General features: G+C 46.9%; 1 protein-coding gene across 2 annotated transcripts in view; it reads right to left on the reverse strand.

The window, feature by feature from the left end:
- UBE2E1 (ubiquitin conjugating enzyme E2 E1) overlaps positions 1-12,136 on the reverse strand; it is a 75,446-nt gene extending 63,310 nt beyond the window's left edge. Inside the window, exons 1-3 of one of the 2 annotated variants that reach the window (XM_025460987.3) lie at positions 11,971-12,134; positions 10,663-10,847; positions 6,725-6,775 (exon numbers count right to left, since the gene is read on the reverse strand). In XM_025460987.3, the coding sequence (XP_025316772.1) occupies positions 6,725-6,775; positions 10,663-10,814 (203 nt within the window). In that variant the 5' untranslated portion in view covers positions 10,815-10,847; positions 11,971-12,134. Of the gene's footprint in view, positions 1-6,724; positions 6,776-10,662; positions 10,848-11,970 lie in introns of both variants that reach the window. The other variant, XM_025460989.3, reaches the window with a different exon arrangement.
- Between the last annotated feature and the right edge of the window lie 367 nt (positions 12,137-12,503).

The raw sequence follows: 12,503 nt of genomic DNA on the forward strand, positions 1-12,503 counted from the left end.
CTACCCTCAACTCGTGCTCTCTCTTCCTCAAAACAAACAAAACTCTCAAGTATTTACTGAGAGCCTACTAAGTGGCAGCAATACATTAAGCAGTGTATATGGTCAACAAAACAAGTAATTAAACCTTGGAAAGAGGATCTATCTAATCCCTCTGCTCCCTCAAACTAGTTCCTCTCCCTGCCTTACTGACTTCTATTAATGGCACTACCATCTTCCCCAGTACCTAAAGAACTTCTGACTCCTTTCAAGTCCTACATGTCTAAATCAGTGGCCAAGTTCTCTAGATCCCACTGCTTTCCACCTCATTCTCCTCTCCACTTTGATGGCTGCCACCTGTCCCAGGCCCACCTAGCCTCCCACCTGGATTACTAGAGGTCTCTCCCAGTCTCCAGCTTCCCACCAAACTCCACTCAACCCCTGCTCTGTTTCTATCCAGATACTCAGTTCTAATTGGATTAGACTTCTAGTTCAAAAAGGTTTGTGAGGGCAGCCCTGGTGGCTCAGCGTTTAGCACTGCCTTCAGCCCAAGGTGTGATCCTGGAGACCAGGGATCGAATCCCATGTCAGGCTCCCTGCATGGAGCCTGCTTCTCCCTCTGCCTGTGTCTGTTCCTCCTCTGTTCCTGTCTCTCTCTCTCTCTCTGTCTTTCATGAATAAATAAAATCTTTAAAAAAAAAAAAAAAAGGTTTGTGATTCTCCAAAGCCTCAGCCTGACAATGAGGAGCACAACCTTTATCTCTCACTGCTTACTCTTCTACTCCTTACTCTCAGCCATAGGGTTATTCACTCTTGCCTAAATAGTGCTCTCTGAGCCTTCCTCTACTACAGAAATGTCTCTTACTCTTCCCATTCCACTTCTCATTTCTTCCAGGAAGCTTTCCCAGATATCTAAGTGTTCCAGACACTACTCACACCTGGGTCAAAGCAATCTCTCAATGCTCTGAACCTTTGTAAGATGTAATGTGCGTTTATTACTTTCTAAATAATATTCTCGTTTCCGAATACTATTCAAGATCTGTACATGCATTTTTTACCACCCTACTTGACAATGACCTCCTTGAAGGCAGTTTTCATGTGTAACAGGGATTCAAGGTTTGTGACAAGAATTCAATATTAGTATCCTTTACAAGAATCCATAAAAACTGTGAAATGTGGCCTTATTAAGCTATAAAAATTTTTTCCTCAAAATACTGTTAACATTTAAACAATGGTATAGGGGTTTTCCGAATTCTTTTTTTGGTGTGGTAAAATACGTAAAATTTGCTATTTTAACCATTTTAAAGTATAACATTCAATGACATTCACAATGTTGTACAACCATCACCACTATTTCCAAAACTTTAATCACCCCAAACAGAAATCCTGTGCCCATGAAGTAATAACTCCTCCTTCCTCCCACCCCCCAGCCCTGGAAACCTCTAATCCTCCACATCTCTATGAATTTACCTATTCTAGGCAACTCAATGCAACTGGAATCACAATATTTGACCTTCTGTGTGTCTGGCTTATTTTACTTAGTATTAAACTTTTCAAGGCTCATTCATACTGTAGTATGTATCAGAACCTCATTTCCTTTCGTGGCTAAGTAATGTTCCATTTTAAATACCACATTTTGTTTATTCATTCATCTGTTGATGAATACTTGGGTTGTTTCCTCTTCAGGACTATTATGAACAGCTATGAACACTGACAAGAATCTGTTGGAGTCTCTGTTTTCAATCCTTTCAGGTTAAAAAAAAAAAATCCTTTCAGGTATACACTTAAGAGTGTAACTGCTAGGTCATATGATAATTCTTTTTATCTTTCTGAGGAACAATAACAGTATAGTTTTACAATTCAGACACATGGTCTTTTGGTAAACACAACAGCCACAAGAAGTCCTACTCATTTAGTAAGCAGTTCACTTCTGGATAGATTTCCTTCTTTCCTACCTACTCAGGCCCTTGGTGATTATCTAATTTCCAGGAACCTGCCCCTGGTTTGGTGGCTATTCTGAATATGCTTTCACTCCAGTCTCCTGGTTTCTCGCTGTTTTTCAACACTGCCTTTATGCACATGAAAGCAAACACACTGCACTGGTAACTCTCCAAATGAAAATTATTATAAAATGCAACATCATTCAGATACTGAAGTCACATTGATATCTTTAATGCATTTGATATCAAATGGATGAAAAACAAAGAAAAAAGATTTTTTTCAAGTGAGATACAGGATTTTATAAAGGACTTCTGTTGAACTTATTTCTTACATCCAAACAACCATTTAAAGCAAGCTAAACTTCAAAAAGATATACAGGTCTTTACTACTGCAAGCAAAGGATCTCTTTTCCTTCCAAGATTAGCAGCCTGGGATTTCTAAATTGACATCTCATTATTACTACCACCAATTTCAGATTTTATAAAACCAGAAAAATACAACAATGTACATTCACAGAGTATCTGGAAGGATACACACAAAACGCAAGTTAGCTCCAAGTTAGAAGCTCTCTCCACAAAGCAGCAGGACCAGAAAAGATCACGAGGTGGATTTTTCACTTTTTACTGCACAGCTTCTACATCTCAACTTCTCAAAAACATTCACTCATATCATATATCTTTAAAAATAAAAAAAACAGGGCAGCCCTGGTGGCTCAGTGGTTTAGCGCCTGCCTTCAGCCCAGGGCGTGATCCTGGAGACCTGGGATTGAGTCCCACATCGGGCTCCCTGCATGGAGCCTGCTTCTCCCTCTGCCTGTGTGTCTCTGCCTCTCTCTCTTTCTGATGAATGAATAAATAAAATCTTAAAAAATTAAAAATTAAAAAAATAAAAATTAAAAAACAAGTGTTTGTTTTTATTTTTATTACGCTTGAAATGTTTAATGACTTCTCAAACACATTTGATCCTAAAATAGTAGCTCCAAAAAAAAATCTGAATTTTTAGGTTTCAAATCACTATATGAATAGTTGCTGTATTTTTAAAGATTTTACTTATTTATTCATGAGAGACACAGAGAGAGAGGCAGAGACATAGGCAGAGGGAGAAGCAGGCTCCCTGCAGGGAGCCTGATGCGGAACTCGATCCCAGGACTCTGGGATCATGACCTCAGTCAATGGCAGACAATCACAGAGCCACCCAGGTGCCTCACTATATGAATAGTTTAAGTAAATTCTGCAGCATGAAGGACTTGGGAAAACGTCATTTATTACATACAGACTTACTATCTATAGACATTTACGTCTACAGATTATATAGCTAAACTAGTCAATTTAGTAAAGCTTGAACCCTAGGCTATAAATAACAGGTGCAAAACTGACTCTAGTGGCCCCGAGTTCATCAGCTAAAAAGGCATAATCTTATTTAAATAAAAACTTTTTAAAAATTAAATAAAGAAAAAGCATAATTTTACAATCCAGGATAGGGTATGCTTTAGGAAATCATTATAATAGTTAAGACAGTATTTTTCCCCCCTAAACAAACAGCCAAAATGCAGCGAAAAAAACCTAACCAGGTGCATAGGACATGAGCCGGGAAACTATTATTTCATCTGCATATATACAAAGAACCAAATAGTTCAGCAATACCAAAGAATTTGATTTATACGGCAATACAGAGAAATTTTAAAATATTCACAACATAATTCTGATCACTGAACATAATCTGCACTCTGTTCTTAAAAAAAACTACTCAACACAATATACAACATTAAGAATTTAACTTTATGTGCTCACACATTATAACATACTTAGCAATTGCATTTTACACAAGTTCAGTAACTTTGAAATTTGACAAGTAAAGTGCTAAAATTGCTGGAATGCAAACAGTGCACCTTCAAGAGAAGCATTCTACTACTGATCTGCAATCCACTGTGTATTGAGAGGTTACTTTGTGCCAACTGCCGTATTTTAATAAAGTAACACGTTTAAGTTTAAAACCACAGGCTGAAAACTGATTGAAAAAAGGTCATCCTACAGAGGATTAATACTAAGATACATTAATTGAAAGTCAATTGTTTGACTCATTCAAACATAATTTATAGTTGATGAAATTACACTTTCTGAAGGACCAAGCTATGGAGCCCTCATGCTGAGTAACATCAAAAAGATTAAAAATAAACATGTATGCCTTCAATATGTCATTTAATTTATACACTTTTTCAAAGACTTTATTTGACAGGCAGAGAGAGCACAAGCAGGGGGGGAGTAGCAGGCAGAGGGAGAGGGAGAAGCAGACTCCCAGCTGAGCAGGGAGCCTGAAGTGGGGCTCGATCCCAGGACCCTGAGATCACGATCTGAGCTGAAATCAAGAGTCAAACACTCAACCAACTGAGTTGGTACCCTAATTTATACATCCCCAAATTATCCTCTTCCATCTCAAATAATCTACATTAAAATATTAAATAATTCAATCTCATAAGGTACCAACACAAAAACATAACACCAAATTTAAGTTAGCTGAATATTGGAACTGCTATATGACATTGAGTCAGTAACACTAGTAAACCAACACAACACAAAGTAGAAACCAAAGTTCATATTACCTAAACAGCCGTACCAAAAAACTGTTTTCAGAAAATAATGCAATCTTTATTCTTAAAAGTCACCATAATGTACATTCTCTTGCGAATTAAAGATGCCTAGTGTTGGGCAGCCCCGGTGGCCCAGCGGTTTAGCACCTGCCTTCGGCCCAGGGCATGATCCTAGAGTCCCGGAATCGAGTCCCACATCAGGCTCCCTGCGTGGAGCCTGTTCTCCCTCTGCCAGTGTCTCTGCCTCTCTCTCTCTCTCTCTCTCTCTCATGAATAAATAAATAAAATGTTAAAAAAAAAAAAAGATGCCTAGTGTTTTTTCTGAAATGCAATTTTTTTTTTCAAATGTTTAAGTATGTAGCAGTTTGTCTCCCACAACCAACTACCCAATAGCCATTCAGTTCCGTGCTTCACCTAAGCACCCGTAACATTCACAGGTTTCACTTTGAAGGGGTAATTAGGAGGGTTTTCCAAGGATTAAAGTTCTACACGTTCAGCAGCACAAATCTCTCACACATGAACTCAGTTAAAATGGTGTGAAACTAAAGTATACTTTTCCTATTTTTTAAGTTATTAATCCCATGAAAACCTTCAAAGTGCTTACAAACTTTAAACTTGACTGCACGTATTTGCAAGAAAACCATTACGTTTTGATGAATGTTACTAGTTTTAAAACAAGCTTTAAAAACTTTGTAATTTCATCAGCTAAAGTTGTCTGAACTCCCAAGAGGCACATTGGAAGAGACACAATACCAAACGGGAGCAGTAACTACACAGCATGTATCTACCATGGAGAATGCCCAAGGATCCAACACAAGCGACCAAGGGAAGCTACAGGCTTCCATCTAAACGACAATTCCACTAAGAAAAGTAAAACGTCACAGCCCTACTCCTTACTTATTTCTCCACTTTCTCAATAGTTTAAAGATTCTTAAAAAGCCATGAGAAAAATCCTTAAGACTAATTAAGTGGTTCAGTTACAAACAATAGTTTAAGAGCATTTGAAACTCCCGACTTTCCTTACAAAATGGGACAAAATTTTAGAAAGACTATTCCACACCTGACCAACATTAAGAACATATGTAACCAAAATGGCAATATTAAAGTTTCCATTTAATCCATTAACCATACTTCAGAAAGTTCAGTGTTAACAAAATATTTCATTTAGTTTTTCAACTTGAATATTTCCAACAGGCTTGTTTTAAATTCTACACACAGCCATTAAATATTTTAATTCTTGGTAATTTCTTCTAAGTTTAGAACACTTCTGAAATGTCACATCCCATTCCAATGCTAATCCTGAGAACTGAAAATTAGGTTAAATGTTATACCTAATTTTTAAATTATGAGAGTAATAGATTTGAATTGATCTCCCTTAAATAAATGGCTCTACTACAACATATTAAGTCCTTCCTCACTTCACTCTTGACTTAATAAAATCCAAGTCTTCCACCGTGCCAACAGTAGCAAAATAGCTATTCTAAATAAAATCAAATGATCAGCAAATGCTCCAAAAAGCTGGTATCAAATTGCTTTGAAACTGACACACACACACAAAAAAAAAAAAAACTGACACACACATATGTATAGAGTCTGAAGCAATTTTGAAAAAAAAAAAAAAAAAGAAAGCATCCCCATGGAAGAGCTTAAACCTATAAAATTTCAAAAATAAAACCTTTTCATCAAAGCCACAGATTATTTCCTGAATTGATCTGCTAAAGTCCAACACAAATTTATACATACAATGAAGTTTGAGGACCCGCTGGGTGACTTGACTCTATGCTCTATTAGCTTAACAGAGAGCATGAGTAACAGATTAAGATGGCAACGCAATTTTCTAAACCAAAATGTACCTGAGTCTCTAAGAACGTTTTACATCATCCCTTAATGACATCCCAGATCCAGGATCAGGCAAGTGTACACCTTTAAATTCATTTCACGGCTTGGTTTTACACACGGGCAAGTGTCCACGCCGGAGAAATCCATCGCGGCTCCTCAGCCCGGCGCGGACGTGGTCAGAGGCTCAGAGGCTCGTCACGCCGTGACTCGCAGGTTAATCAATTGCAGCTGTTACTTGATGTTACCCCCCCCCACCCCAAAACAAGCATGAACGAAAGATTAAAAGCAGAAGTTTTCAATGACAAAAAGAACACCCCCAAGATAAAGCTTACAAGAATTTTTTAAAAGAAAAAAAAAAAAAACACGCGAAAGGAGGCTCACCTGCAGTTAGGTGGAGGGTCTAAAGTGATGTCTGCCAGCTCCTTCTGAATCCTGGAGTCGGGGAGGTGAGAGAGAAACACAAGAGACGTGAAGGCGTGGGCAGCCGCCCCGGGGCGCTCGGGCAGCCGCGGAGCGCGGGATCCGCCGAGGGAGGAGCACGGCACAGCCCCAGCGGGGCCGCGGCCCGGGGGGAGGGGAAGCAACTTTCCCCGGCGGTGACTGGCGGCCGGGGTCTCTAGCTGTCACCGGGGAGGGTTCGGTTCCGGCCGAGCCTCGCACACCCACCCAGGCAGCCGTATTTCTCGGGGTTTTCCGTTTAGGAAATCCTTGCGAGGCTGGTCGCTCGCGGACTCGTTGTCCGGGTCGCGTTAGAACGTGCCGGGCACACTCGCCCGCCGCGCGCGCTCCTCCGCGGGGCGCCCAGGGCCGGGCCCCGCCGCCGCCCCCGCCCCCGCCGCCGCCCCCGCCCGGGCCACCCCGGCACCTCGCGCGCCCCCCCCGGCCGCCCCGCGTCCTCGGTGACGACGCCAACATGGCCGCTCCCCGCGAGGCCCCTCGGGCCCCGGCCGGCCTGCCCGGCGGGTGCAGCCGCGGGCCGCTGGGGGGGGAGGAGGAAGGGGGAGCCCGCGCCGCCCCGCCCCACCCGCGCCGCCCCGCCCGCCTCCCCCGAGCCCCGGGATCCCCGGATCCCCGGATCCCCGGATCCCCAGCCCCCAGGCCGCGCGCGGAGCCCCGGGCGCCAGCAGGCGGCCCGCACAGGTGCACCCAGCCTCCGTCCCGCACCCCGTCGGACTCCCGCACCCCTTCTCCGGACCTACTTTTTCCTGGCGATCCTCAATTCCCTTGGGTCTGCTCCCGTCCTTCCCCTTCCCACGGTGGACACAGAGCCCGGGACAGCCCCCCCCCCCCCCCCCCATCTCCGCACCGACCCACGACTTCACAAAGAGCCCCATCCCCCACCCCTAGGCCGACGCCACCAGGCAGTTCACACCAAGCCCTGGCCTTTGTCTTCTGCTTACCTAGGCGCTTGGAGCATCAATTAATACGACAAAGTTTGAGGCCTTTAAGCCTCTTCCATCTGCTAAATGGTGCCCTCTATTTTTATAACCTTTTTTGCTCCTATCACATAAAACCCTAAAGGGCTATGATACAACCGAAAAAAAAAAAAAAAGAATCACAAGGAGGTAGCACGGCAGTAAAAAACTAAACACAAACACGTTCTAAAGCAATCAATCACGATGGATGCTTTTCTCTATCCAAAGGTTTTCTGAGGGTGGGAAGATAGGCTGGGTAGATGCAATGCGGAGTAGGTGTTAGAAGGCATTTGTTTTTTAAGTTCAGAGAAATTAAGGGTGGTGACTGGGGAAGTTCTTTAAACCTTCCTATTGGAGGACACTTCCTGTCCCCTACAAATCTGGTCAGTGTTAGAGGTTTGCTCACAGTCTTTACTGATACCTACTTACATCTGTGTCCTGCTAAATTCTTTTGCTACCAATAAGCATTTCAGTTGAGACATTCCCTAACACTGGGGCAGTTTGACTCATTACTGTATGTTAGACTAGAAGTTTGGAATCTTGGTTTCCTGATTCTTTATCTGCATCTGTTAAATGACTGTACCTTAAGACCTACGTACATAGCCAAAAATATCCTTTACCTGAGCACAACTGCATAAAAACACACACTGCACTTCTCCTTGCCAAACCAGCCTCTACTACACTTTCTGAGAAGGTAGTTACTTCTTCAGCCTGTAATACCAGACAGCTTTAACCACTTCACCTGTACAACTACCATTTGCACAACACTGACAAAAGATTTGTAAGTCACTCATACGTAAGTTTCACAGAATAATTCTTGTCCAGGCCACTCCCACTAGGGGCTTTTCCTCTCCTGTGGACTAGAAAGGAAACCACTTTACAGTATGTAGTTAAGTAACTTTTTGTCTACCAATTCAGACTCCTTTTTTTGTTCTATTTCCTGGTATATGTGCCCCTTCCAAGCCAATGTATTTCACAGAGCAGCTTCTATAGGGTCTCCACTTGATCTTAGCCAAAAGGCTGAGAAGCAATTATAGGGTCTCACTAACATTAATTTCGCCTTTATTCTTTCCTGGATACACTGCCCCCTTTCCATTTTTTGCCTTTACTATTAACCTTAGCTCTGCTTCAACACTGTTAAGTGTATCGTATCTTTCAACACGATATCCAGGGAGCTAAAAACTGATGTTAACTTTATAGGTAAAATTATCCTTGGTAGCTTCCCACCTTTCATTTTTTGTACACCTGCCGATCCCTTTCCTAGGCATTTCCAAATAAGTTTTTTAACTTCCTTATCATAAATGGACAAATTCTGTCTAATGAAAAATCCCCCTCAGTAACTTGCTGACACAAAGGAGACTTTTATATTTGACACCTGTGCTTTTACCCCCAAATCTATTCATGTGCGCCAATGATATACTGGTGCACAAAAAAAATACTAACGACCTAAGGGAAATATCCTGCCTTAGGTCAGGCCAAAAGCTGTTCCAGCATGGGTCAGGGAGCACAGGTACTGCAGGTCGTGGTGGGGAAGGGTAGGGAGTTGGGGAGATTAAGGAAAGCCCCATCCAAAGTGGCCTGGGTAGATGCCAGGTTCTGGGAGTACCAACACACAACTAATCAACGAGGGCCAGCTAGGATTCTTTGGAAGCGGAGATGCCATCAAACCACCCCTCTGAAAGAACAATCTTGCTAAGACATCTTGCCATATAACTCTAGATGGCTACACTATTTGGAATAAGCTAAAGCCACTCTCTCATCCCCCCATGGTTAAGTCACCAGAGCACTTTTCCAACTTTTCAAATTTCTGGGAGAATGACAGAACAAACTTTCAAACTCTGAGTTCTAGGCTCACTACTCAGTGGAGACTAAAGACTCACATTCCGTTTTCTTCTACGTTTCTTTTTTTTTAAAAGATACCCCTATTTAATCCACCATTTATCTTCCTTGCTATCTTTCTGGTTTGCCACTTTAAAGTTTAATGACTGTCCACCTGAGAGCAGCAGGATTTATGAAAGGGCATGGGGGTTCCCAGCAATCTGCTATAGATTAAGGGTCATGGGGATCAGAGAATATTACTAAAGGATCCTCAAAGGAAAAAAAAAAAAAGTACGTTCTTCCAGAGACCTAAGAGGAAGAGTAAGGAAAATGAGCCACTGCTTGAATTCAACTTGGAAAAAGAACCAAAAATTTTTTACAGCAATATGAGAGGGATGTATCATGAAAAAAATGAGTTTCCCTGAAATTTGGTAAAATTGAAGCTTTTAAAGAGAAAAAAAAAAAAGAATCCCCCCGCAAAATAACCTAGAATACCCATTTTACCTCATCTATGGATTTGCTTGCCTCAACTCTCCAAATCAGAAGACTCTCTTGGAAGTTCTGAGACCATTTTCCACCTATTAAATTTTTTACCCCACTAATAGGAGTTATTCATTATGCAGTTTGTGGAGAAAGCTCTATTCAAAAAAAGATCATAGCGCAACAGGTGAGGAGAAACCAAGATGGTAACAGAATTCGTTTTGATAGAGTTGTCTGGGCAGGTATTAGTAATTAAGTGGGATGACAGCCTTGAGAAGGGTCACACGCTAGTGATTAATAGAACAAGTAATCTGAAATCAGATTTTGGGGGTCACTGATAAAAGTAATGAAGATTCTTACAAACTTCAGCAAGAAATGAGAGGCAAGCCACAACAGCTGCACGTGGACTAAAAGAAAAAAACCAGAGGCAATAGAGTAAAATAATTAAAGCTTCCAAGGCCCTTTTTTTTTTTTTTTTTTTCTTTTTTAACAACACGCAAACCATGAGGAGCGTTCGAGCTACTCCTCAACGGGAGGCAGACCAAATGCAGCAAGAGGCAGTTCGGAAAATAGGAAGCCTGGGGGGTTGGGGGTGGAGTACGGTACCTCTTGGCGCTGGTAGAGAGGAGTTTGGAGTTTTTGCTCATGCTGACTTTACTCTCCTTCTTCTTGGGGGTGTTTGTTTCTTTCTCGGTTTGCTGGTTGGAGGACGAAGATGAGGAGGAGCTGGTGCTGGCCCTCGAATCGTCATCCGACATAGCGAACCCCCCACCCCACCCCGCAAACAGCCCCTGCAGGGGGAGGGAAACAAAACAGAAACGCCCAGACCGTGCAGTCAGTGCGAAGCAGGAACTCGGGTGCTGTCAGGAGGGCTTCGGCCAGGGGTGCCCCGGCCGCCCCCCGCCCTCCACCCGCCTCTCAAAGTCTTCAGGCCCATTAAGGCTTCGGCAAATCGGACGCGGCTTGTTTATTTTTGGCCCCGAGTGGGGGACGCGGTGGGAGAGCGCGGGCGAGCGGGGCGAGCGGCCCCTCCCGTGCCCCCCGGGGGCTCCCCTCGGGGCAGGGAGGGAGCAGCCAGCGGGCGGGGGCGGCAGGGCGGGGGCGGGGGCGCCTCGGCGGGGCGAGGAGGGACGGTCCCGGCGGCGAGCCGGCCCCGGGGCGGTTTCGGTCGGCTTTGCGGGGGGCGCGGGGGGCGCGGGGGGCGCGGGGGGCGAGCGGCCGGGGCCAGGCAGCGGGGGCAGGAGTGGAGTTGAGCGAGGTCGGGAGGAGCGAAGGGGCGGAGAGGAGTAAGAGAGGAAGCCGAAACGGGGGGGACGGAGGCGAGGAGCGGGTGCCCGGGTGGGGGAAGGGAGCGGCCGGAGGGGGCCGGGGCGACGAGGCCCGAGGCCCCCCGGCGCCGCGCCCCGACGCGTCTCCCCGCAGGCCTGCGGCTCGGCCGGCGGCTCGGGGCTGCGCGGCCGGGGCGGGGGTCCCGGGCACACGCCCGGCGGCCACCCCTCGTGGGGGTGGGGCGAGGGCGCGGGGGGGCCTCGGCCTCCACGGCACAGGAATAACAATGAGCCCTTCCGCCCCGGAGGGGTTCATCCCGCGGGCCCCCGCCCCCGGCCCCGGCCCCCTCGGCGGCCAGCGGGGGGCCCCCGGGGCAGCGCTGACAGTTCGAGCCACGACGCCCCCCCGGCCCCGGCCCCGGCCCCGGCCCCGGCCCCGGCGGGCCCCGCACCCCGCGCGGCCCGGGGTCCCTCCCCATCCCCCGCGGGCGGGCCCCGGACCCCCGGGGCTCCTCGGCCGCTCGCCGCGCCCCCCCCGCCCGAGCCCGGCGGCCCGGGAGGCGCGGGCCGGGGGAGGCGGCGACGGTGTCCCCGAGGCCCGGCGACGCGGCCGGGGGGCGGCGGGCGGCGGGGGGGATCCCCGTACCTCTCTTTGTGTCTGGCTCCTCCGTGCCGCCGCGGCGGCTGCTGCTGCGGCTGCGGCTGGGCCTGGCCACTCGTGTCTCTCTCGCTGGGAGAGAAGCGGAAGTGCAGCAACAGCAACTATTAAACAGGCAATGGCTTCCCCCAGCCACACACGCTCGCACACACACTCCTCCCCTCCCCTCCCCCTCCCCGCCCGGCCCGGTCCCACCCACCCGCGCTCCCCTCCCCCCCGCACACCTCCGGGGGGCGCGGGGAGGACGCGGGGGCCCCGGGAGTCCCTGCCCCTCCCCCGCTCCCCTCCGCGGCGCCGCGGGACGCCGGGGCCGGGGCCGGGCCGGGCCGGGGCGGGGGTGGGGAGCCTCTCCCAAGTGCTTTGGGGGCCCCGGATCCCGGGCTGGAGAGGGGAAGCCCTCCCGAGGTGGGGGCGCTGGCCGCGGCGGGGACTGTGTGCAATGGGGCGGTCGCGAGAGGAAGTTCTTCCCCAGAAGGGCTTTTGGGAAGGGGAGGCGACACACTGGTGGGGAAGGTAGTAAT

Source organism: Canis lupus, chromosome 23 (genome assembly GCF_003254725.2).
Source record: "Canis lupus dingo isolate Sandy chromosome 23, ASM325472v2, whole genome shotgun sequence".
Classification (NCBI taxonomy): domain Eukaryota; kingdom Metazoa; phylum Chordata; class Mammalia; order Carnivora; family Canidae; genus Canis; species Canis lupus.